General features: G+C 51.0%; 2 protein-coding genes across 4 annotated transcripts in view; one reads left to right on the forward strand and one right to left on the reverse strand.

Moving 5' to 3' along the window:
• The first annotated feature begins 534 nt into the window (after positions 1–534).
• Positions 535–18,541, forward strand: LOC122365551 (proline-rich protein 36-like). Of its 3 annotated transcripts, none has more exons than XM_043336839.1 (9): positions 535–846; positions 8,463–9,059; positions 9,479–9,730; positions 10,182–10,406; positions 12,194–12,353; positions 12,780–13,159; positions 13,447–13,557; positions 14,274–14,479; positions 14,780–18,541. In XM_043336839.1, the coding sequence occupies exons 1-9, from the start codon at positions 844–846 to the stop codon at positions 18,249–18,251; spliced, it is 5,406 nt and encodes a 1,801-aa protein (XP_043192774.1). In that variant the 5' UTR covers positions 535–843; the 3' UTR covers positions 18,252–18,541. The 3 variants fall into 3 exon arrangements, with proteins under 3 accessions (XP_043192774.1, XP_043192776.1, XP_043192775.1); XM_043336840.1 differs by lacking the exon at positions 535–846 and adding an exon at positions 5,103–5,217; XM_043336841.1 differs by lacking the exon at positions 10,182–10,406 and having other exon boundaries at positions 583–846.
• Positions 18,542–18,614: 73 nt separating this feature from the next.
• Positions 18,615–23,600, reverse strand: part of LOC122365552 (adenylate cyclase type 2-like) — a 69,878-nt gene continuing 64,892 nt past the window's right edge. The window contains exons 14-19 of the mRNA XM_043336842.1: positions 22,982–23,083; positions 22,430–22,792; positions 21,965–22,111; positions 21,100–21,310; positions 20,641–20,765; positions 18,615–20,264 (exon numbers count right to left, since the gene is read on the reverse strand). Of these exons, the coding sequence (XP_043192777.1) occupies positions 19,596–20,264; positions 20,641–20,765; positions 21,100–21,310; positions 21,965–22,111; positions 22,430–22,792; positions 22,982–23,083 (1,617 nt within the window). The 3' untranslated portion in view covers positions 18,615–19,595. The remainder of the gene's footprint in view (positions 20,265–20,640; positions 20,766–21,099; positions 21,311–21,964; positions 22,112–22,429; positions 22,793–22,981; positions 23,084–23,600) is intronic.

Below are 23,600 nucleotides of genomic sequence, written 5' to 3' on the forward strand. Positions count from 1 at the left end.
GATTAGATAGTCAACTATAAGCTCATGCTGGAAGGACGCTTTCTGAGGAATGGCTGAGTATCGAGCGAGAAAAACTGCAAATTAGTACTCGCGGAACCTTGAGACGGCGAAATTCGTCTTTTTCGCTGACAACTCTTGAAAGACTCACACACATCCTACCTACACGGCGCTGTTTGCTCAGTTCATTAGCTCAAGATGTAGCTCTCGTGGATACTTTAATCGGTGATCGAATGGATCATCGGACGTGATTCGAAGGCTCATCGCCTTGAGTCTGAAATTTTCACTAAAAGTTGCCACTCTAATTTATCAAGTCTTCCAGAAAAAAAATGCGACATGGGATTTACGGGGGATTAGGAATACAATGATTTTTTATATGTATCACATATTTTTATTCCATTATTTTATTTAGGATTTCTCAAACGATCCATTATAACCATGGTCATTTACATTGCTTTTTTTACACCACAGGACTTTGCTCATCTTTTCTTTACTGTAAACAAATCAGCTGATTGTGTCCGTCTTGACTGAACTCTTGAGACGCGGCGCGTGGCAGCTTGCGTGGCATGGCAGTTCTCGAGTGAAGGGTTGGGGTTGGGGGATCTTTCCTTCGCTTACAATAATGTGCAATGTGCACTCAGCGATGGTTTTAGACCAGCAATAATAGGCAGTCACGTAGGCTGCAGTCTGTGTCTTTGCTTACAGCGCCGAGCGCCACGTGTGTGGCGTGGCCGCGCAGCTCTCCTCACCACGCTCGTCACGAGGCCGCAAGACTGCTGACTGCGTGTGGGGTGACTTTTCAGTCCTAGGCTGGAGCAGTTTGGAGCAAGGAATCCAGCATGGAGGATGGTAAATAGGAAACGGATACCTACCGATATCTGAATGTGCACTGCGGCTTGGCCAAATTGAGCCTATTGACCAATCTCCCACAGGGTTCAGCTCAGGAACTCAGTCAGAATTCAGATGCATGCTGATGCCCTTCCTTTTCCAGAATTGAGAACAAGACTGACTGTTATTTGTGGCGATTTTGTTTACCAGTGACATGTTTGTGTCCCTTTTCATGTGTTTTCACGCTCATTTCAGAAAATGTGCTGTACCATACCAGCCGAACATCAATGCCGCTGTGTTTCCACTTTCCCTGTGGGTTACGGGTATGTGTGTGGGGAAGGGAGGGGCGAGGGTAGCGTGGAGTGGTGACCGAGTTGGTTGTACTGCTCAGTGCATCGGTATTCGGTTCCAGTTCTACTGATCAGTGCTCGGCGGTCAACTCAGTTTCTTGTCACATGGTTCTTGTTACATGGAAGACGCCCTCCAAGGCCAGTACACAACTCTGCAGGTGGCCGGTGTTGCCTATGGCTGATTTGCCCCCTGGCCCCTACCCTCCCACCAAACGTCGATATCTTACGTGCTGTAGGGGAACCACCACTGACTGCTTCGTACTTCGTAACATGTTTCACAGAAACCACCATTGACTGCTTCGTGCTTCGTAACATGTTCCACAGACACCAAAACTCCTCAAATGTTCAAATGATCCCATATTCCAGATCCCAAATTCGAACTCGGCAACAAAAAAATACCTTACAAAGTAGTATCTAAAACTCGAAAAAAAGCCACCCGAAGTCTCCAAAGGTCAATATCATTGACCTGACCTTCAAGTGACCTTGACACCCACCATAATGCATGGAACAAACCTCATTTCACATGTTAACCCTCGCCAGGCCAGGGCCTTTTTCATAACGCGGACGGCCAGGTGGGGTTGATACACCCCCCCCCGGCGATTGGCTCTTATGACGCTTAAAAACACCAAATTTACAGGGAAGGTGGGCCCGTAGATCTCGCCCCTGTGCAAATTTACGTAGTTGCTGTAGGACGTAGGTCAATATTTAGGGGGTTAGGGGGAATAAGTGTAAAAAAAAAAATCGCTAAAAGAGGCCAAAAGTTTTCGCTTATAACTTTTGATCTAATTAAGATAGAGCTAAAACAAAAGCACCTGTGAACTCAGAACGTCTGTGCGCATCGAATGGTATGCTTTGTTACAAGTTTAAGCGAACTTGAATTTTTCCTTATTTTTAAGTGAACTTAAATCAATTAATTACGTTCAACTTAACAAAATTGCCTCATATCGCATGTCATTCGATTCGGCTGATCACAAGAAACACAATGACACTATTTTTGAAGCTCTAGCCTCATTGTGTGCGAAGGTATTAGCAAAAACGTAGTTTGATTGACCTCATTTGACCTCAGATGACACCTAAGTTTTTTTCTGCAAGCAAACACCGAATTTATCCTTATTGGAGCTAAAATAACACAAAAAGGTTGAAAGGGAGCATGCTTTTACAATGTGAGCTATTCGGACACGACATTTTCATAAAATTTGTCGTGACCTTCAGATGACCTCAGGTCAACCGAACTTGAAAAAAACTGGATGTAGGGTAGGTATACAACCCGGTGAGCTTAGCATACCCTGCCAGTTTGAATCAAATCGATGAACAACTTTAGATTTCATTGACAAAACAGCGTATTTTCAGTGTCATTTTGACAATGTACTGGTTTGTGTGACCTGGTGACCTGACCTGAGGTTACTGGAACACAAAACTCATACATGTGTCAAATGGCTGCCTTAACCCGCGACCTGGTGGGGGGGGCTATTTTTTGCCCCCCCCCCCCCTCCAGACTTTTCGATATATCTCCAGAACCGCTGCGCCGATCGTCACCAAACTTTCAGTACCCTCCCGGACATCAATTTTACACATTGTGACCAAAAATTGTTCCAAAGGCTATGATAGGTTGGCCCGAAATGACGTCAGAGTGACGTCATGTTCTGCCGTTTTCGACCCAAAAAAGGGTTTCGCGGGAAGAGTTGTCAGGCCTATAGCTTTGCAAATACAGAAAAATGATAGAGACATAAAAGCTGTAGATTTGACAGGGCTACAAAACTGCTATCTCGGATTTTTGAATTTTTTTGGATTTTGACCCCCAAAAATAAAAAATAGATATTTTGGATATAATTATCGAAAAATCCAAAAAGTTTTTCGAATTTCGCAAAAACCGGAATATATGTGATAGTCCTTACCGCTTTCCACCCACATACCAAATTTGAGATTGATACCTCTTTTTTTGGCGAAGTTATAGCAAAAAAAACTTCAAAATTGATGACGTCAAATTTTCAAACTCAATTTTTAGCAATTCTAGACCCCGTAGCGCAAAACAAAGACCACCATTAGACTCCCCGTGACGAGCTGCATCGAATCAATACCCATTTTATGCAAAGCTATCAACTTTAAAATTTGACCTTTTTTGGCCTGACCTTGACCTGACCTTGACCTGAACTTCACCAGAAAGTGACCTAAGCCGTACCTGATAGTCTTATAACCAACACCATTGAGTTGGAAATGAAAAATTGGCCATCAAACATGTATCACACAACCTTAGTAAAGTTGGGCTCATGTGACCTGACCTGTGACCCTTGGTGACCTGACCTGTGACCTGACCTGGTATTGCCAGTGACCTCTAATAGCAACATATCTACATACTAGGCAACTGACGCCCTACCGCTGATTCTCGACAAAATGCGTTTTCCTCGGTGTTATAGCGCATTGTCTAGAAGACCCGTGAACGGTGAAACATTTCATCTTTGACCTGACCTGTGACGTCATCGGTGACCCCGAGGTCAATGAAATTTGGTTTCTATCGACAAATTTGACAGGCCTTTCGAACGCCGTTTGAATTTTGTGGATCCGTCCAGTAGTTTCGGAGATACGAGGGGGGGGGCAAAAAATAGCCCCCCCCCACCAGGTCGCGTTATAAACAGACCCCACCAGGGCGCGGGTTAAGTTGTGTCTGAACTTTGGTGGTCCTATATTTTACGGTTCTTACGCTATTAAGTATTAACGATAAACTCAGCGATTCCTTTCCCGCTGATATACCTACTCCAATTTTACCCTGGCAAGTGACATTGTACGGGTTTTTGTGACCTGGTGACCTGACCTGAAATGACAGAGACCTGAAATTTACAGGAAAGGTGCCAAAAGGTTGCCCCAGAGGGTATGCCAAATATGGCGACGCTACGCGCCGCCGTTTTTACGTCATTCGCGAAAACCTTGGGGGGGGGAGTGGGGGTGCGTTTGTAATCTGGATTGCAATAAAAAGTCTGGAAACTCACTGATAATGTGCACCGACAATCGCCGAATCGCAAATCCGGCCTGACGGCCAAATCTCGAGAAAAGGATCACAGGTCAAAGGTCATTTGATTCAATGTCATTAAGTCTTCAGGGTATGTGTAAAATGGATAAGCTCGAGGGTACTAAATGTGATGTGTTGTCGCGACTGGTCGCTCTTTTCGCGAGTTATTTGCGAAAACCCTGGAGGGAGGGGAGGTACATCCCACCCCTATAAATACGAGGGTTGATCGGACCCATCGAACTCTGATAGGACTTATCGGACTCGGATCGGACTCAACTGAATGACATTAGGTTCTTACTAGAGGTGGCAAAATGTGGACCCGAGGACCCAGTCCAAAGAAGCAGTGTGGACCCACGTCCCACATGGGTCGAGACCGGTTCCTGGATATTTTCTGACGGGTCCAACCGGGTGCTACCATGAGCCATACATCTTGCACACGACACATGATTGCAAAATATAAAGTGAATGGAAAGAAACATTTGCTCGGTACCTATATGTTTCTTTGCACATTGTAGCTTATGAGTATTCCAATGGTGGGAAAAAGGTGTTTTACGTGATGCAACTAATGATACCTATACAAATAGTTTGTATTATTTGACTTTTGGGAGCGGGTCCAACTGCTTCCGATTCCAATTTAGACTGGGTCCGACTGGTTCCAGAAATGTCCAGTCGGGAATCTGGTTCGAATCTGGTTCCCAAAATTTTCACCTATTGCCACCTCTAGTTCTTACGGCTTCATGGATTCATAGATAATACATTTACCCTATGGAAAAGTAATGTTCATGTTCTTATACCGGGTTATCTCTTGTTGATTGAATTCATGTATCTACTTGGCTATCTCCAGCAAGAAGTATTGTTAGTATAGAGACTCGAGATGAAAAGTCTCGCGCTCATCACTAAAAATTGTCTCTACAGAATTGGCTGCATTTCGAAAGTCGTCTATTTGTCGTCTATCTTTACTGCTGATTGTTGAAGCTTTTATACAAAAAGAAATCTGTATCCAACTTTTATATATAGCGAAGACTTTGGATATTTTAAGTAAGAAATCTCCCCAGTGTTTTACGGCACCACGCCATGCGAGAATGGGCCGTAAAGAATATTCTATTGAAGTGTTCGTGATCATATTCAGCTTAGCCTAGACTGCATATGACTATTTTCAGATCACCCGCTAGGTGTTTGCTGCGGACCCTGATTGTCACTATCAGATTTGCCCGTCTTTATCCTATATTTATTTTTTTACGTTGTTTTCTGTTGCATCGGCCTACATTGCAGGCCTTACATCTGGTGCGTTACGTTATCGTGGTGGCTTTGTCGATCGTATGCAACCGCTGGTAACCCGTTGACATCAATTGGGGGATACTGCACGATGAGTCACTTTATCAGGTAATTGACCAGAGAAACACGAAGAATTAAGGCTTTATTACGCCGACATGTAACATCAAATAGTCGGGTTCCATATGAAACAAATCATCCGAAGAGAGACCGGCATGAAGGCACATGACGTCTACTTGCAACGCAGAGAAGGGCTCAGACGCGATCTCTGAAACGTCTACAGAGGCTTACATGGTATCTGATGAATGCTAACGCCTGCAGGCGTCCTTATCTACCTTCATTTGTTTTACAGCCTAAATGGGTTGCAGTACGAGTAAATCTACGCAAAGTAAATAGAACAAACTTGGATAACTTGAGTTGTCTTGGAAATCACCAGATAACCTGTCGACTGTCGTGAAAACGGCAGTTATGTTTTTGGTAACGAAGATCATCAGTCTTCCATGGACCGATTTTTTAATGAATTACTTTTTTACTCGCAAATGATCTACCATTGACCGTTACTTAGAAAGACCAATTAGTTCTCATTAACCCTCGCCCTGGCAGGGCATTTTTCATAACACGGCCTGGCAGGGGGGGGGGGGTCGATGCGACGTCCACCCCTCGCGATTGGCTTCTATGGCACCTAGAAACACCAAATTTAGTAGGTAGGTGGGCCCCCTGGAGTTCTCACCCCTGTGCAAATTTAGTTGCTTTAGGTCAATATTTACCCTCGCATGTGTGCGGCGTTTGCCAGCTTCTAATGTGTAGGGGGGGGGGTCGGTTGGACCCCCCCCCTTGCCGTTTGGCCCCTGATCGAGCTAGAGCTTCGCGGAAAAAACGAGCGTGTTGCCCGTGACGAGAGGAAGCCGATGATACCCAATTTTAAGGTCCTAGGTCATTGGTTGACCTTCCAGGTCAGGTCAATGACCCAAAGTCGGGAAAATCGGGACCTGTTAGAAAGTCGTAAAGTGTGGCTGCTAAGGGGTTTTTCGGGGTGCTGATCACGAATATCGTGTTAGTTTTGATCACAAATGATGTCTTGAAGCATTTAGACCAGGTCGGGTCAGGTCAGGTCAGGTCAACCAGTAGGCGTCGTGACGGGTATTCGTAGTACGTGTCAACCGCCTCTGACAGCTTCGTAACATGTTACGAAGTCACCAAAACTACTTCGTAAATGTTCAAATGGTGGCTAAATTCGAATTCAGCTCCAAAAACTAGCCTAGAAACATGTAAAACTCGAAAAAGTGAACCGAGGTCACCCGAGGTCACCAAAGGTCAATGACCTGACCTGACCTTCAGGTGACCTTGACACACACGGGAGTAACATCAAATCACATGTTTGAACGTTTGAAACCACGAAAAGCTTGCAAACACGCGGCTAGAGCGAGCCGACATACGCGAAATCGCGATTCCGGCCAAACATGGTCTCGGAAAAGAGGTCACAGGTCAAAGGTCATTTGGGTCAGGGTCATGAAATTTTCAGAGTAGGTGTTATATAATACTGAACGAGGCCGGTGTAAATAAATTTTCAAGACCGAGGTCCTTACTGGATTTTTGAACGAGGCCGAAGGCCGAGTTCAAAAATCAGTAAGGACTGAGGTCTTGAAAATTTATCACCGGCCGAGTTTGGTATGTATTTTACTGTATGCCAACGATAAATTTATTTTCTGGACCGAAGCTCTTAGCCGACTTAGGAACGAGACCATCCCAAAATGTTGGCTTTAGTGCATTCTGGTAATGCATTTTTGACCGTGGTCAATTTGCTTACACCAGTTATTACCACACCCCTCTGGCTAATGTATTTGAATAGGCCAGGCATACAGTAAAAAATTGATCAATGCGAGGGTACTGAAAGTTTCGTCGCGATCGGCCGCTTTTTACGCGAGTTATTCGCGAAAAACCATGGGGGGGGGTCCATCCGACCCCCCCCCCCCTACACATGCGAGGGTTTAGGGGGGTTTGGGGGGTATAAATGTACAAATTTCGCTAAAAACAGGTCAAAAGTTTTTCGCTTATAACTTTTGATCTAATTAAGATAGAGCAAAAAGAAAGGCACCAGTGAACTCAGCACGTCAAGGCGCGTCGAATGATATACTTTTTAGCTTGCTTAAGTGTACTTAAGAGTTTTTCTTAATTTTTAAGTAAACTTTAGTTAATTAATTAAGTTCAAGTTGACCAAATTGCATCATATCGCATATCATTCGATTTGGCTGATCACCAGAAACACAATGACACCATTTGTTAAGATCTAGCGTCATTATGTGCCAAGTTATTGGCAAAAACGTCATTTGACCTCAGTTGACCTCATTTGACCTGACCCATGGATAAGTACACCAAACAAAGGAGCACCAAGTGACCTGCTGTTAATTACTGTGGTTTCAAAGTACAAAAGTGATAGAACTAAGCGGATATCTCTAGTATTTTCCGAATTAAGTATTTTCCCATAGGCTTAACATTACGACGTACTGACCTCTAACTGACCTCAGGTCAGTGACCTAAAAAAAACGAACTATATGTTATACAACTCGGTGAACTTAGCACATCCTGAAAGTTTGAAGGAAATCGGTCCAAAACTGTGAGTTGGACAGGTGCAAAAAGAAAATTGAAATTTGACCTTGACCTTGTACCGGTTTCTCTGACCTGGTGACCTGACCCAAGGTCATCCGGACCTGAAATTTTCAGGTCATATGTAAAAAGGTTACCCCATAGGCTGTGCCAAATTTGGCGAAGAGACTATTTGCCGAATCTTATTGTTTCTTGAAGCTTTTGTTTTTGACGTTACCTTTTATCAATTCATCAGTTAAGCCGTCTCATCAATAGTTTCTTTTTTTGTTATTTATTGTAAAAACAGAGACATCGCCTAGGGTTTTTCATGAAAACGAAAAATCTGGATTTAAAATGCTGCTGACTCGTAGTGCCTGGACATAATTAAGCAATGTAGGAATGCCTATTGTGTCTGCATCTTGTGACAGGGTCTGTCGGCGATGGACTCTGACGACGAGAGACTGGAGATCGACATGTCCAACGGGCCATCGTCGCAGCCAAGCTGTGCCGACGGCGGCGCCGGCGGCGAGTGGGGTCTGCGCTGTGCCGAGAGCGGGCCGTGGCAGGGCCGGGCCGCTCTGCTGCCCTCCAGCCCTGTCCGGCCTCCGCAGGAGGAGGATCTCTGCACCGACCGGGGCGGAGACGGCGGCTCCAGGGAGGACGACTCTGTGCTGTGGTCTGGTCTGGACGGCGACTCACCTGCCGGGGACGCTGATGGACCGGGGCGCAGTCCGGCGAGCGGCGCTGATACTGAGGGCGAGGGGCCGCTGGAGGAGGGCGAGCTGGAGGACGGAGAACTGGAGGCAGGTGGAGAGGACGGCAGCGTCGAAACGGCGGCCGATAATGACGACGCTGTGATCGAAGAGGAGTTTTTGGAGGTCGCCAAGCATGTAATTCCCGCACTGGAAGAACTGGAAGCTATCAGTGGAGGAGATAGCCGTGATGCCAGTCCAAATAAAGTGACAAGAAAGACCGGAAGTGACAAAAAGCGGCAAAGGCGCTCCAAAGAAGCACATGCAGAAAAGGTGAGTACGATTTACGCCAAACATACCAGTACATACCATAAGCATACATAAGTTTGTTTCTTCAGTTGTCCCGTACCTCATCAAATTGTCACGTTTGTTTTTCTTATATGACCCATGTTTGACCGATCACCGGTAAATATTCCGTGGCGTCAGTGAATTGTCCGGGGCGCAGGTGAACGTGACCCCAACGGCCAACGCAGACCAGTTACCGCCTGGGGCGACAGCCGCAGCACCCGGAACGGGTGGTCATTTTCAGAGTCATCGGGTCCGCTGTTGAACGTGTGGCGCACGCGTGGCGTTTGCTAATTTCTCACGTTCCGTGGCGGTAGCTGTCAGAACAGAATCCCGTATACGCAGGTCACCCGTCTGCCTTGTTACCCGTGTTCTGTCGCTGACCCCCGCGGCCGGTGTCTGCGCAGCGGCCCTGCTCGCCCGAGCTGCTGGACGACGACTCCAGTGTATACGTGCGCGGTGCCTCGCCAGTGCAGTACGAGTGGCCGAAGTGGTCCGACTACGACCCCGTCGTGACAATGGACTACGACACATACTACCAGCAGTACCAGCGGGGCTACGGCGCCACCGGACACCGGCCCAAGAAACGGCGCCTGGACAAACACAAACGCAAGTCAGACTCCATCTGCAGCTTCTTCATGCAAGGCAGCTGCTTCAAGGTAGGCGCATCTGATATAACTAGAAGTGCTCTAGCAAACTGGTTAACACGCCCGACCTTCTTTTTCTAATGCATGTCCATTTCTTTTTCTTAACTGCAGATTTATGCTAATACCTTCTTTCCTCTCCTGTCTTATTGTTTCTCAACTGCATTTTAACTGCCCTGAGCAACATAACCTCTTGCGGGAGATTATGACATACTACTAGGTAAGCATGTGTAATAAGTGAATGAGGACTTTACTCCACAAGAAATCGTTCGGGTCGGAGCTTTCGAATTGCATTTACAAAACTTCGTCAGCGAGTCGTAATCGGGTTCGGGTTCGGGCTTTGTAAATACAATTCAAAACCTCTGACCCGAACGATTTATTGTGGAGTAAAGTCCTCATTCACTTATGACATTAACAAACTTCATATCATGTCCTTAAGAGGTAAGCATGTGCTATTTACTTTCAGGGAAAGAAGTGCCTGTTCTCTCACAAAGCTACTCCACCATACCAGAAGATGGAGTTATGTAAATTTTACGCCAGGGAGAGCTGTTTCAAGCGCGACCATTGCTCCTACTTGCACAAGTCGTTTCCCTGCAAACTGTTTCACACTGGAGCGCAGTGTTTGACCGACTCAGAGTGCAAATTCAGTCACGAGCCTCTCACAGACGTCACCCGGTCCATCTTGCTGAAGGTAAACCACTTATTACTTCATATTTATGACTTCGTTACGTCTAGAGATAATTAACACCACGGACGAGCTCTACGGTTGCATTTATTTCACTTCTCGATTAGGCTATCTTTCGTAACAAATCATTCATCATTTGACTTTGAACCATTGCCTATTTGCACCATTGCTTGCTGAAGCATGTATTTGTACGTACCTTCTACTGTAGTCGCCAAGTTCTTTCAATCACTAGGGTAGTGTGGGGTAATTTGAACATATTTTTACGTCTTCTCCGTTGTACCAAATTCCAGCTCAACCCTGGATGAAGAAAAACTGTTTCAGTAGCGCATGTGTCACTTGCTTTCACCATGCAAATCTCATTTTTGGACGAGCCGAGCATACCTTGAATAGCATAGCATCACTTCTCCACCAAGTCACGGTGTGTTCAAATTGCCCCACCGTGGGGTAATTTGAACATACTGCCTTTACCTGCCATAAAAACGATAGTCTCGCCAGCGCCGATGTTGTTTGACCCATAAACGAATAGGCAGAGCAATTCTAAACATACCATCATTTGAAAAATAAACACAACAACAAAAATAAGAGTTGCAGAGTATCAATATCTGCACGCTGCACACCGGTCAGTTGACAGAATTCGCCTCTCTTCAATTAACAGAACGCCTAAAATCTCCGTTCGATAAAAACTCTACCAAACCTTACTTCATCTGTTATAGTGGGGCCAATCGGAACCTGGACATTCGGATTTCCGATTCTTTATAATGTCCAATTCGGAATTGATTGCACAAAGGTATAGTAGTCTGGACAACGTTGGACGATGGCCTGCCACACTTAAGCATTTTTATCAAGTAGGTAATCGTGCGTAGCATTGATTGGCGAATGGAAAGCTTGTTAAGCTCTAAATATAATGAACACTTTTCGGCTGGTAAAATTACATGATAAGCAATATAAATGACTGTTTTGAGTGTTTATAGCTGCATAATTTTCGGACATATTTGGACAAATAGTTGACTCATAGATAACATGAATCTATGGTTGACTTGTAACATTTTTGGACGGAAAATTAACGAAAATGCCGGACATTAGACGGATATTAGACGTAAATTTTCTAAAACTGGCATCACTTATCTGCTACTGCTTTGGGTCGAAAATAATGGCAAAAAAAACTTGGAGCGTTGTTTTTTTTCGGAGCTATCCCTGTCTTCATTGAAATTCTCACACTATGTTCAAATTACCCCACGCTAAAAGTTATTTTGCCATTTTTGAAAACAGGGTTTAAAAGCAAATTTCTTGGATTAAAGGCACTGATAAGGTCATTGTACAACAAAAGCCGTTGCGTATTAGGCGCTAGCAATGCAAGATTTTGCGCTGCTATGAAGTTGCAATGACGTGTTGTTAGGCGTTTATCCTTGCGAAATTGATTTTTTACACTGTGCGTCAACATCTTCATTCCCTGAAACTTTAAACCCCGTTCATATGATAGCCCTTTTAGTTACGATAATTTCTCTCAATGGTCTTATTGTCATCCCACTTATGGATTTTCCGTAATTTTGTGTTATTCATACTATGTTCAAATTGCCCCACATGTTCAAATTACCCCACCCTACCCAAAGTCCAAAACATTTGGCCATTCCGTCGCTCATTACGTTGTAAAAAACACTTGCGACGGAACGGCCTTGCTGACACTTGCATTTTTACACATTTGGCCATTCATTCGTATATCTTCTTCAGCTCCACTCTCCGCACACCTACTCCGCTCTGTACTGACGTTTTGCCTCCATTTCGCGCACCTACAGCACATCGAGTCGGCGCCGGAGGACATCCTGGGCGACTTTCCGCGCATGTACCGCACTCTGGCCCAGCGGCGCATCAATGTGGCGCTCGCCCAGCGGCGCAAGGGCCTGGAGCCGGACTTCACGTTCCCCAACCTGGAGCGGACCAGATACGCGCACATCGGTAAGTTCAGCGCGTCTGTCGGGATGACGATCCTTTTCAGCCGGAAATTTTTGAAAATACGCTGACGATAATCGTGCTTTGTTGCTCCTTAAACGTGATTGTCATTGTTGCACAGATTTGGGGACGATTTCGTTGTAATGACTTTGAATCATTGTGAATGGCTTTCATCGAGTCATAAAGACATGGCGATTTGTCACTGTATTCACACATTCATCATCACCCAGTGCAAAATGTGTATTTGTGTCGTTTGATAAAGGATCGCTGACCGTAGTATAGTGGTATTGTCGATCCACATTCCCAATTAACCATTACAAACCTGATTCGCGTCATTTACATATAACAAGCGTTTTATTCCCTCTAAACCGATCGCCTGCCTCTATGTAGCCCTGCTCTTATTCTCCACCTGCCCCTGTCTTCCTTTGGTAGCCACCGATAAGCGTTCCGCGACACCACCGCATCGTGAGCGACGGTCGAGCGAGTCGCGGTCACGGCGCGACACAGCGACGGAGGCAGGCGACGGCGAGCGGGGCGGCCGGGGCACGGAGCGACGGCGTCGACGGCGTCACGGCGAGCGTCGCCGTCCGCGGGACCGTCGGGTAGTGACGGTGTGCGAGCCGGCGGAGCCCATGGAGGTGGACGGGGAGCGGGGAGAGGGGCAGCTGGGGCAGCAGCACCAGATCCCGGCGGACGGAGGAGTGTCGGTGGAAGGCGCGGCCGGAGCAGATGATGTTCTGCTCGGTCAGGCGGTGGACCGGCGGCTGCGGCAGCTGCGGCTACAGCAGCAGCAGCTGAGTGGGTCCAGAGAGGTGAGAATGGCTGAGAAATGAGAATGTCGCTACTGGTTGCGATGTCGTACATCGTGAATGTGCTATAAATTTCCCACGAACGCCAACCTTTTGCCGGAAATAATGCAAGAAACATCGAAGAATTATCTAGCCATGGAGCAGAAGTTTTAAACGTAACCGTCCCCGACACACCTTCAGCCAGAAATGATGACTATGCTCGATTGCTCGGGGTACCGCCTGGCTGTGTCACAACTGGTCTCCATCCGTCCCATACCGGACGTAACTGGTGCGATGTCCTTTCCCGACAGCCGACGCCACAGCCGACCGACGACGACGCGCCTCCGGCCGACGAGCACTGGTACTCGAGCGATGAGGACGGTCCGCCGCTTACTGACGTCCTGAGACGCATCAGTGAGGAGGTAGGTATCGCTGAGGGCGGCAGGGTAGGCACGGGAGGGGTCGGCACATATTGTGAACGGTGTCCCGCTTAGAGCCACGGGGAATGAATGGATTTAATCGCACGCATGCTTTGTTGAATCCAAGACTGTTCTTTCTGTCATTAGCCGATTCCTTTCCCTGCTGACGTCATAAGACGTTTTCCATTTTTACCTTAGATGTTTGTGGTAAATTGGTTTATTTATCTGGTACACTCGAGGGCAGATTGATGTTCCACCACTCCCTATCCATCGGGCTCCCATGGCTCAGCACTGGCTGCTGCCAGCGGCAGCACCGGCAGCACTGGCACTGGCAGGCAGTGCTGAGCAGTGCTGAGGGCAGGCAACACTGGCAGCAGCCAGTGCTGAGCCATAGGGGCCCGATGGGTAGGGAGTGGTGGAACATCAATCTGCCCCCGAGTGTACATATGGAGTTATATATGCTCCATCACGGTACCTTTTTTGCCCATAGGCGATATGATTCCGCATCAATGAACTTCAGTTATCGCAGAATGATCATTAGTTTTCCGTTGCTTGTGCCGGATCCGAAAAGGAAACCCTTGGGAATCCCCACTGGGGTAGTACTTATGACTCATACGTTTAGTTCATCGATCGTTCCGATCTATTATAAGCCATAATTGCACTGGTCCGCTCATTGCGTGAACCCGAGAGGTGATTTGCACCCAATTACCGCCACGCAGTCGATCGAGGCCAAGTTCTCCCCGGCGACCAGCGAGGAAGGCACGCCCACCAGCGGTGACGACGGCAGTGACGCAGCGGCCGATGACGTCGCTGGTACGGCGGATGACGTCACTGGCACGGCTGATGACGACACCATGGACCCGGTGGAGGCTATCAGCCAGCTGTTGAAGGCTATTCAGAACAGCACTACTGAAGAAGACTGGAGGTGGGTGGGGGCCGTGCCGTGTGGGTGGGCTGTCCATCTTGTGCTGGTACCGAACTCTGCACCAAGACACTAGTAATTATGTGTAGAGATTTCTATGTGGTCTGATCCTTTTTTATCCTCTTTCATTATTCATAGAAATGTATGTTTCTAATCAACGGTCCAACATAACATCGAAAAAACTGCGCTTGAGCAATACGTGATGTAGAGTGTAGACTAAGTAGGCGGGTCTCCCGTTTCAAATAGTTCCATTGACCATTCTCTCAGAGCATCCTCTTCTCACCACGTCTCTGTGATCGCCAGGTCTCTGGGTGAGCACCCGTCGCAGAATCCGGACTCGAGCGTTCAGCACCGCCCGCCTCAGGACACCGACTACAGCGGCCAGCAGCGCCCGACTACGGACACCGACTACAGCGGTCATCAGGGCTCCCCACGAAACATCGGCCAGCATCGCTCCCTGCCGGGGGATGCTGCAGCTTCAGGGACGGCCGACAGCGACCATTCCAGTTCCTGTCAGATGGATACGACTAACGACTGGACGGAGAAACGTCCGCAGGCGAACGATGAAGACCTCAGGCTGCAGGATGAAGATCTACGCTCTCGAGACAAGTTCGGCTTCGGTGGCGGGGATGTGTATCCAAGAGACGAGGATTCGCGCTCAAAAGACGAAGACTGGAGAGTGAGGGTCGCCAAAACGCAGCCCAAGCTTCGTTCGAGTGACCAGTTCGTAAACCAGGATATGGACGTTTCCTCCCGAGATGAGGGCCTGCGCGCTGGACACAGCCCGCTGCACCCTAATGGCCTCTGTAGCGAGGGCTCTCCCCGGCCTTTGCCCGCACTATGCCTCCCCCTCGGAGACCGAGACCTGCCCCTGACCGGTACGCCGCGCTGGCCGGGCACTGACGACTTGTCGCTGCCGTTCGCACCCGTTCACTTCCAGCCGTGTGTCGAGATCGACGCGTCGGTGGCGACCGGCGGCGTCCGCCTACCGTGGCGCCTGACGGGTGTCCTCGCCTCCGGCACAGACTACGCCCGGCTACGGCAGAGACCGCCGGCTGCGGCCAGCCGCTCCGACCCCCGACTGCGAACGCCGCCACCGCCGCCGCAGCAGCAGAGGGAGCAGCAGCAGCAGCAGCAGCGCCGGCGGTCCGGAGAGGAAGCGGAACAACGCGCAGCTCCAGACCGAGAGGGAAAGGACGATAGAGAGACCTGTGGTAAAGAAGGCTCCGGCAACGTGACATCTAAGGGCCCGACACTGGGACAGATGCAGGCGATGGACCAGCATAACGGCAAAAGGACGGAGACGCCATCCGCCGCGTCCACAGCGGGGCAGACCATGGCGCCCATCTGTGACCCTCTTCAGAAGCCGAGGGACCCTCGTCAGGCGCCCCAGCATCAGTACGTTCCAAGAGACGCTCCTCAGGCGCCCCAGCATCCACACGTTGCAAAGGATCTTTGCCAGGCGCCCCAAGACGCGAGGCCAAGAGACCCTCGTCAGGCATCTCAAGATCCACACGTGCCGCCAAGAGATCCTCGCCAAGCATCCCAGGATTCACACGTGCCAAGAGACCCTCGCCAAGCTCCCCTGGACCCTCGCGTGCCAAGGGATCCTCGTCAGGTCCCCCAGAATCCACACGTGCCGCCCAGGGACCCACGCCAGGTCCCAAATGACCCCAAGCGGGCACCTGTGGATCCTCGCCAAGCGAATGTGACGGGTCTCTGTCAGAATATGTCACTGGATACAAACATTCCTAAGGATCCTCGTCAGGTTCCAAACGCACCTAAAGGGTCACCGGTGGATCCTCGTCAAGCGAATGTGATGGGATCTTGTCCAAAGTCAGCAACTCCACACCTACCTCCCATGGACACTAGTCAGTGCGGCATCGTTCCTACCAGTCCAGCGTCGCTCCTGGCCAAGCCCCCGCCGCCGGGGGTCCCCCAGCTAACTGAGCTAACCTCAGTGGACCAAGCAGCCGGGATGACCGATCCACGCCACCGGCTATGGATGACGGCTTCTCAGCAGACCTGGAGCGGTTCACAGGCTACTGTGGTTCAACCTCAGACGGTGTGCACTCCGTGTCACCCTCCTCCGGAGCAGGCGTTCTACCAGACCCTGCCCCCGAGCCAGCAGACGAGCCAGCAGACGAGCCAGCAGCCGCTCTTCTACCCGGCTCCGCCGCCCAGCCAGCAGATGTTGCACCAGCCGCCCCCAGTACCGAGTCATCGGCTGCAGGGGCACCAACTGAACCAGCCGCTGGCCGCTCAACAGCACCAGTCGCTGGCCAGTCACCAGCTACACCAGCCGCTGGCTAATCACCAGCACCAGCCGCCCCAGATCCCGGCTCAGCGCCAGCCCCAGCAGGCGCCGTCGACCCAACATCTGTTCCCGGCGTACCCGCCGCCTTTTCAGCACCAGCTGCACCAGACTGCTCCGCCCCCGCCGGTCGGCCCTCCGTCCACTCAGTCTCACCAGCTGCACCAGCCGTCGGCGGGACCGCACCAGACTGCCCCGTCCCAGCCGACCGGCCCTCCGTCTGCTCAGTCTCACCAGTTTCCCCAGACGGCTCCGCCCCAGCCGGCTGGCCCTCCGTCCAGTCACTGTCACCAGGTGTACCAGCCGCAGACCAGTCAGCAGCAGAGCGCCCTGCAGCAGAATGGTGTCGGTATCGCGGCGTCTCAGCCGGCGCCGCCGCAGCAGAAGCAGCAAATATACCAGTTTCCACCGGTGTATCAGCGGCCGCCACCCACTAGCCAGCAGTCCTTACAGCAGCCCATACATCAGCAGCTGTCAACAAGCCAGCAGTCCCGAGCGTATCAGCATCAGCCGCCGAGCCAGCAGCCTGGACCCCAGACCGCACAGCGACAGCCGTCAACAAAGCAGCAGTCTGTTTATGCCCCGAAATCCACACAGCAGCTGCAACCCGGGCACCAGCAGCCGCCGTCTAGTCAGCAGCCTGAGTATCAGCAGGCCGTTCGTCAGCCTCCGCCGCCGCCGAGTCCGCAACCTTTGTGCGTCCGACAGCCGATACTCCAGCAGCCTATACAACAGCAGTCCGTACACCAGCCGCCGCTGCCGAACCAGCAGCCTGGACACCAGCAGCCGCCTCCGAGCATTCAACTGGGCTATCAGCAGCCGCCGCCAAGCCAGCAATCTGGCCATCAGCAGCCGCCGCCAAGCCAGCAATCTGGCCATCAGCAGCCGCCGCTGGGGCAGCAATCCGTACATGAGATACCGCTGCCTCCGACCCAGCCGAAACCAAAGTCGGCTCAGCAGCAGCCACAGACGAGCCAGCAGCTCGCACGGCAGCCGCCGCCGCCGCCGCCAAGCCAGCAGCCTTTGTATCAGCAGTCTGCACAGCAGCAGCAGCAACCAGTGCCGAGGCAGCAGTCTGTGCGCCAGCGTCCGCCGAGCCAGCAAACTGTTAACCAGCAGCAGTCGCAGTCGAGCCAGGCGGCTCTGAGCGTGTCTGCCTCCGGTCGAGTCGGCCGAGCAGTCGGCAGCCCCGGACTGCTGGGAGCCAGCCCGACCCGGCCGGCTGTGCCCCGCCCGCTGCTGGCGGCTGGCCTGCCCCCGGGCCGACGATCGGCAGCCACCTCACCGGTGCTGTCCCGCCCGCTGCTGGCTGCGGCCGGCCGCACGCCGCCCGGCGGCCTGCTGCCGCGGCCCGGCGCCTCGCTGCTGGGCCGTCCACCGCCGCTGCTGGCCACCCCGGTCAGCCGGCCAACGGGCGTGCTGGCCGCGCGGGGACTGTCCGCCGGCTCTGTCCCGCACTGAGAGACGACATAGCGTGTCAGCTGCCGTGCCAGGTCAGTGAGTGAGGCAGAGAGACTGGCGGACTGCGTCCCGCCCGACCTCACACACATATCGCAGCCAAGTGATCATATCGGCCCTAGTGCCATAGTTAGATGGCGTCGTGTGATCTGGATAGCCAAGCCTCTTCTGTAAATGATGGTACAAATGGTGTGATATCAGATTTTGTGTTTAACAAGTGACGTGTTGATTATGCATCACGAACAATGCACATATGTTGTACCGTATAATAAACCCGGTTGCTCGTGGTTTTATGAGCTTGTCAGTCTACTCACTATCACAGTAAGTACGTAATATCTGAAGGAGACAACATGAAAAGAGTTGACATGAAACAAAATGAGAGCTGTATTATTTGATTGTCGTTCGATGATGCTGATGATATTGATACGTTAAGCATGACATTCAGATTCGGCAACAATCTCTCACATGAAGCACATCAATGGTGACATGCATTTAGAGCGAACAAAGCGCTAATACTATGGCAACTATGCGCGCACCCCACGGTTGTCCTTCGTTTTCATACCCTGTTAGAAGTAAGGACCTTCGTTGAACAGGGTTCCCGCGTGCACACGAGTCACAATCCCGTTACGCCGTCACCTTTGAAAGAGGTGGTGACTGGCGACTGCCTCCAACCCAGCGGTGCCGCACAGGACCACGGACGAGAGACCGATGCTTAGTTCAGTCGGTGTCAGCAGCTTTACCAGTCCTCGCCCCGAATCAGTGCTAGTCAGAGTAGACGATCACTGTCACCGCCTTGACCTCAGACTGGCGTAACATGAACGCCAGTTCGCCACAGCGCCACGTCAGAATCTCGCATTCAGCTCTTTGTCCTTATCAGCCTTGACGCTCACATTGATAGTGTATGGTGGTCGGCGTGGAGGAATCGCCAGAGGTCTTCAGATCATTGAAAGCACATAGATCACTGAAACACATAGAAGAAGAGGTGTGGTTCGAGGAGGGCAACGGTTGAGCTGAGAGCTTCACGACACGGCTTGGGATGGAGTTGCCTTCCCAGCTCCCAGTTCCCCATAATCCATTGACGGGACACGAGAAGAACGGGTGACGGGCCTCCGTCGAGTCTAGAAAAGAGGTGCAGCTTCGATCGCCTGGTCCAGGATTTTGGGTGCAACGAGTAAGAGATATGCGTAGAAGCACCGCCGCTCTGACACGTCGAGTAAGTTTTCTTGCAGTTCTGGCACCTCCACGCTCCTGGACCAGCCGTCACCGTCTACAAGGGTCCGACTGCGTCTATCAGCTCCCCGAGACGAGTCGTCTCCCTCAGACGAGCGTCTCGCCGCGCTCCAGACGTCAGCTGGGCGGCCGGTGCTGCCGCCTATTGGCCGTCTCGGGAACCAGCTGGCTGTGCACGCTGCCGTTGACGGTGAGGGTGGCTGCCAGCGGCTGGACGGATGGCATCGCCGCTCCGTCCACACCTGTCAGCGCCAGAGTCCGGGGCACAGAGCGGCTTTCCGTGCTCTTCCGCCTCCCCGCCGTCGCAGATTCGACACCCATCAGAGCCGTGGTCTCGTCGCTCTCGGCGTCCGTCTCAGGCGCTGGTGGAACTTCGTCTGTCGCTGGCGACTCTGATCGGTCCGCACTGGATTCGATGACTGGCGCGGCAGCGTTTAGCACTGGGGAGCTCACATGTGCCTCTGGTGCTATAATGCTACAACCACTATCACTGACTTGAGTGTCAGGCGGGGCTGCTGGAGATATGGAGGACATTGCCGGTAGACCTGCCGATATTTCTGCGGACGAGATCGGATAAGCGCCTGGTGGGGCCAGTAGAGCTGCCTGCTGTACCGCGGGGAGAACCGGAGGGCAGGCCAGCACCGGTGACGGCGCGGGGAAGCTGGGGTCGAACGGCGTGCGCACGAGGTAGGTGACCAGGGCGCCCTTGCCTTTGACCTGGATGGAGCCGCGGCAGTCGAGTCTGTATCCGGCCTCCAGTAGGATCTGCGCCGCCCGCTCCGTCACCTGGCGGGAGATGCACAGGAGAGGTCAGACCAGACCCGTCCCGACCTGAACTTCTGCCTCAATTGGTCCAGTCTAGACCCTCCTCCCCCCAGGTATGACCTGTGACGCAGCCTGGCCTGACCTAATCCTTAGATAACTTGCAACCTTACCCACCGTGACCTTGTTTGACCTGAGGCCCCTGTGACTTTGACCTGACCTGACCTGGATATTGTAATCTGTTCTGACCTGGATTCCTTGTGACCCGGTCTGACATGGACTATATGATTCGATCTGATCTGCACCCTGTGATCCAATCTACCCTGAATCCCTTTGTGACCTAATCTGACATGGACCCTTGTGGCCCGGCCTGACCTGCACCTTTGTGCCCCGTTCTGACCTGGATCCGTCCGATGACGCCGCAGCTGTCCATCCGGCTGGCCACGTTGACCGTGTCCCCCCAGATGTCGTACTGAGGCTTGGTGGCGCCCACCACACCGGCAATCACCGCGCCCTGGTCAATGCCTGGGGACAAACAGCACTTCAGTGGTCAAGACCTCCGGGGAGTAGGATGTGTCAATGCGTCATGGTCAAGATTCGGAACACAATATGAGATGCTACCGCGACCTAGTGACCCTCTTTTCATAAAAGGAATAGTTTACTTCTAAACGTCATCTTGCAAAATGCAATATGGTGCAAAAGTATAAATACCTATTGGACGATTGGACCAAAATTAATTTGCAATTTAGTGGAAAAGCATTTATTTCATAACTATCAATAGTTTGTGAGTCCCGATGACCCCAAAGGAAAGGAAGCCCCCTGGTAATTATCCAGTCGGACCGTCGCCGCCTTTACTGACCGGTGCGCAGTTTGAAGTTCTGGAAGCTCTCCCGGTTGATGGAGTCGAGCGCGGCCATCAGCGCCGTGGCGAACTCCACCAGTGTGATGACATTGTGCTCGTGCTTGGCGCGGTCCTTCTCCTGACCCGGCTGAAGGCCCGCCGCCGCCATGTAGGTGCTGCCGATCGTCTTGATCTTCTCCACTCCACTGTACTTGGGCTTCAGAAGCAGCTGGAATGGTACAGGGAAATGAATAAAGATGATTCAATAAGATCAAACGACAAAAAGGTCACGATTCATCAGCTGCAATAGATCTCTCCAATTGTTTCTTAGAACAGCATACCTATCGTTCTATGTTTTACACGCATCAGCTGAAGAAGCAAGAGTCTCAGTTATGGTATTTGTAAGACTAATTTGCTAATTAACCTAAATTGCTCGTTGCGAGACGTGAGCGGCCTCCCGCTACGATCAGAGCCCAGCGGCACAGCATACATTTCAGGCGTCGACTACTAGCGACATCTATTGTGCATATCGGCGAATGACATGTTTTGCGGAACAGCCTAACTGCAGGCGCATACGAGTAACGCCATCTAGGGACAGAAATGCCTTTAGACATGGATTCCTTGAACTGCATACTGTCATTTATCGAGAATTTTGAATATTCGTTCGGTCAAAGATTCGTTGAATATCGTTTGCGTTTATTACCGTTCTTATTGACGCAATATGGCTGACGGCAAAAATCGTCTTGCGTTGCCACTGACAAGCGTGACAGCGTCCCCCAGTCGTTAGATACATCCATTCAAGGAACGTTTTAACCAACTTCAAGGCACGCTAAAAATGGTGTTTCCCGCGATATATATGCATAATGTATGTGCCCAGACGGACCTTGTCGAAGTCGCAGATAATCTCGTTGAGCAGTCGCAGACACTCGAGTCCCTGTTTGTTGACGTCCGTCTCGCCGTAGAACTCGCGGTAGTTGGGTATGGAGGCGAACATCACCGCCACAGAGGTGTACCGCTCGTGGTACAGACCCTGCGGAAGACAATGGAGAGATACAGGTCCCGGGACAGACAACTGAAAAATGCTGTCTATGGAACAGGCAACAGAGATCGCGATACCGAGGCTATGGCTGCAAGGATGGACGGCAGAGAATCCTTTAGGCATACATGGATCTATTATTACAGTATGCTTCAGGCGATAGTTAGCGCGATATTTGCATTCTTACGTGATTTTTTATAGCATGAAGCTCAAGCATTCTTGAACGCAAATGCATATCGAAAAATTAATGCACAAGTCGCTGCGCCGGAGTTCGGCCCAGCCCCCATGACGCGGTCGGAGGCGGACCCGTACCTCGATGGCGCTGCTGTTGAGGAAGTGGGCGGCCACGTGGTGCGGCAGGATGTTCTCCAGCAGCACCTTGTTTATGCCGCGCATCGTCTCCACGTCCTCCTGCTCGCCGCGCTGTTTGATGCGCCAGAGGAAGTCGGCGCGCCCGGTTCTCTCCGCCTGTCGGTCGAGGGTGTGCAGCAGGGCGCAGCCAGCGGCCAGCAGTAGCAGCGGCGCCGGCCAGCCGGCCCCGGCGCCCGACCAGCCGGCCACCAGCACCACGTGGGCCGCGCTGCTCAGCACCATCAGCACCAGCTTCAGCAGGAAGTTGGTGCGCAGGAACACCAGCGTGATGAAGAGCGAGAGCAGAGTGGCGAACAGCGCCACCTGACGGTGGAAAGGGAGGCAGGGTCAGCGGCGCGACGGGACAGAAGAGGACGGGACCCATTCCAAACCAAAGTCCTTTTCAAACTCACTCATTCCAAACCAATCCTTCCGTCCCCGTGTCCCACTCCCTTGACCTGACCTGAGACCTCCCTACCCTCCCGTCTCCCGCCTCCGTCCAGTGAACCTTACCTCTTTCCGCCGGAATGCGGTGTCAGTCAGTTCCACCGGTTCGCTGCTCACATTGCCCGGGGTGGGCGGCGCACGTGGGGCCACCGCCATCGGGCTGTCCACCTGTCCACACACAGGAACAGCACCTGATCAGTAACCAAATACAAAGTAAGAGATGTACGATTAGCTGAAAACGAAACAGCATCGGTACTAAACGAGCAACAGGCACATTACAGCTTCCTTAGCTTTCCCTTTTCCGTTGCAAACGGATATACAGGGTGATCCAAAAAAATTGGAACCCCTAACTTGAAATGTCCGTAAGTCCGAAAGTTTTCACATTATTGACAAATTGCAAACACAATTAGAAAGAGCGTTCAATTCTCTATAAAACCAAGTTGATTGAACTGAACTATTACTATAAATATTGCCCTAGTTATATGCTTATAAAATTTGTGTCACGAAACTCACTGAAACGGTTTTAAACATTATGCGCAAATCAGTGATTTGCAGTTTGCTGTTCTGACCAAGTCGCATGTTGGAGGTTCATGAATAAAAATAGCTCATTCACGTGCTATTGTAAGGAACTTAAATTTCAACAGGAGCACAAAAAAATAGTCATTCGGTGCTCCGTGCCACACGG

This window comes from Amphibalanus amphitrite, unplaced genomic scaffold (assembly GCF_019059575.1).
Source record: "Amphibalanus amphitrite isolate SeventyFive unplaced genomic scaffold, NRLGWU_Aamphi_draft 000748F_arrow, whole genome shotgun sequence".
Classification (NCBI taxonomy): domain Eukaryota; kingdom Metazoa; phylum Arthropoda; class Thecostraca; order Balanomorpha; family Balanidae; genus Amphibalanus; species Amphibalanus amphitrite.

Excerpts from the sequence above, each read along its gene's own strand:
- LOC122365551 (XM_043336839.1), top strand. Across the intron at positions 13,160-13,446 it reads AGCTGAGTGGGTCCAGAGAG|CCGACGCCACAGCCGACCGA; the intron begins GTGAGAATGGCT and ends CTTTCCCGACAG. Across the intron at positions 14,480-14,779 it reads ACTACTGAAGAAGACTGGAG|GTCTCTGGGTGAGCACCCGT; the intron begins GTGGGTGGGGGC and ends TGTGATCGCCAG.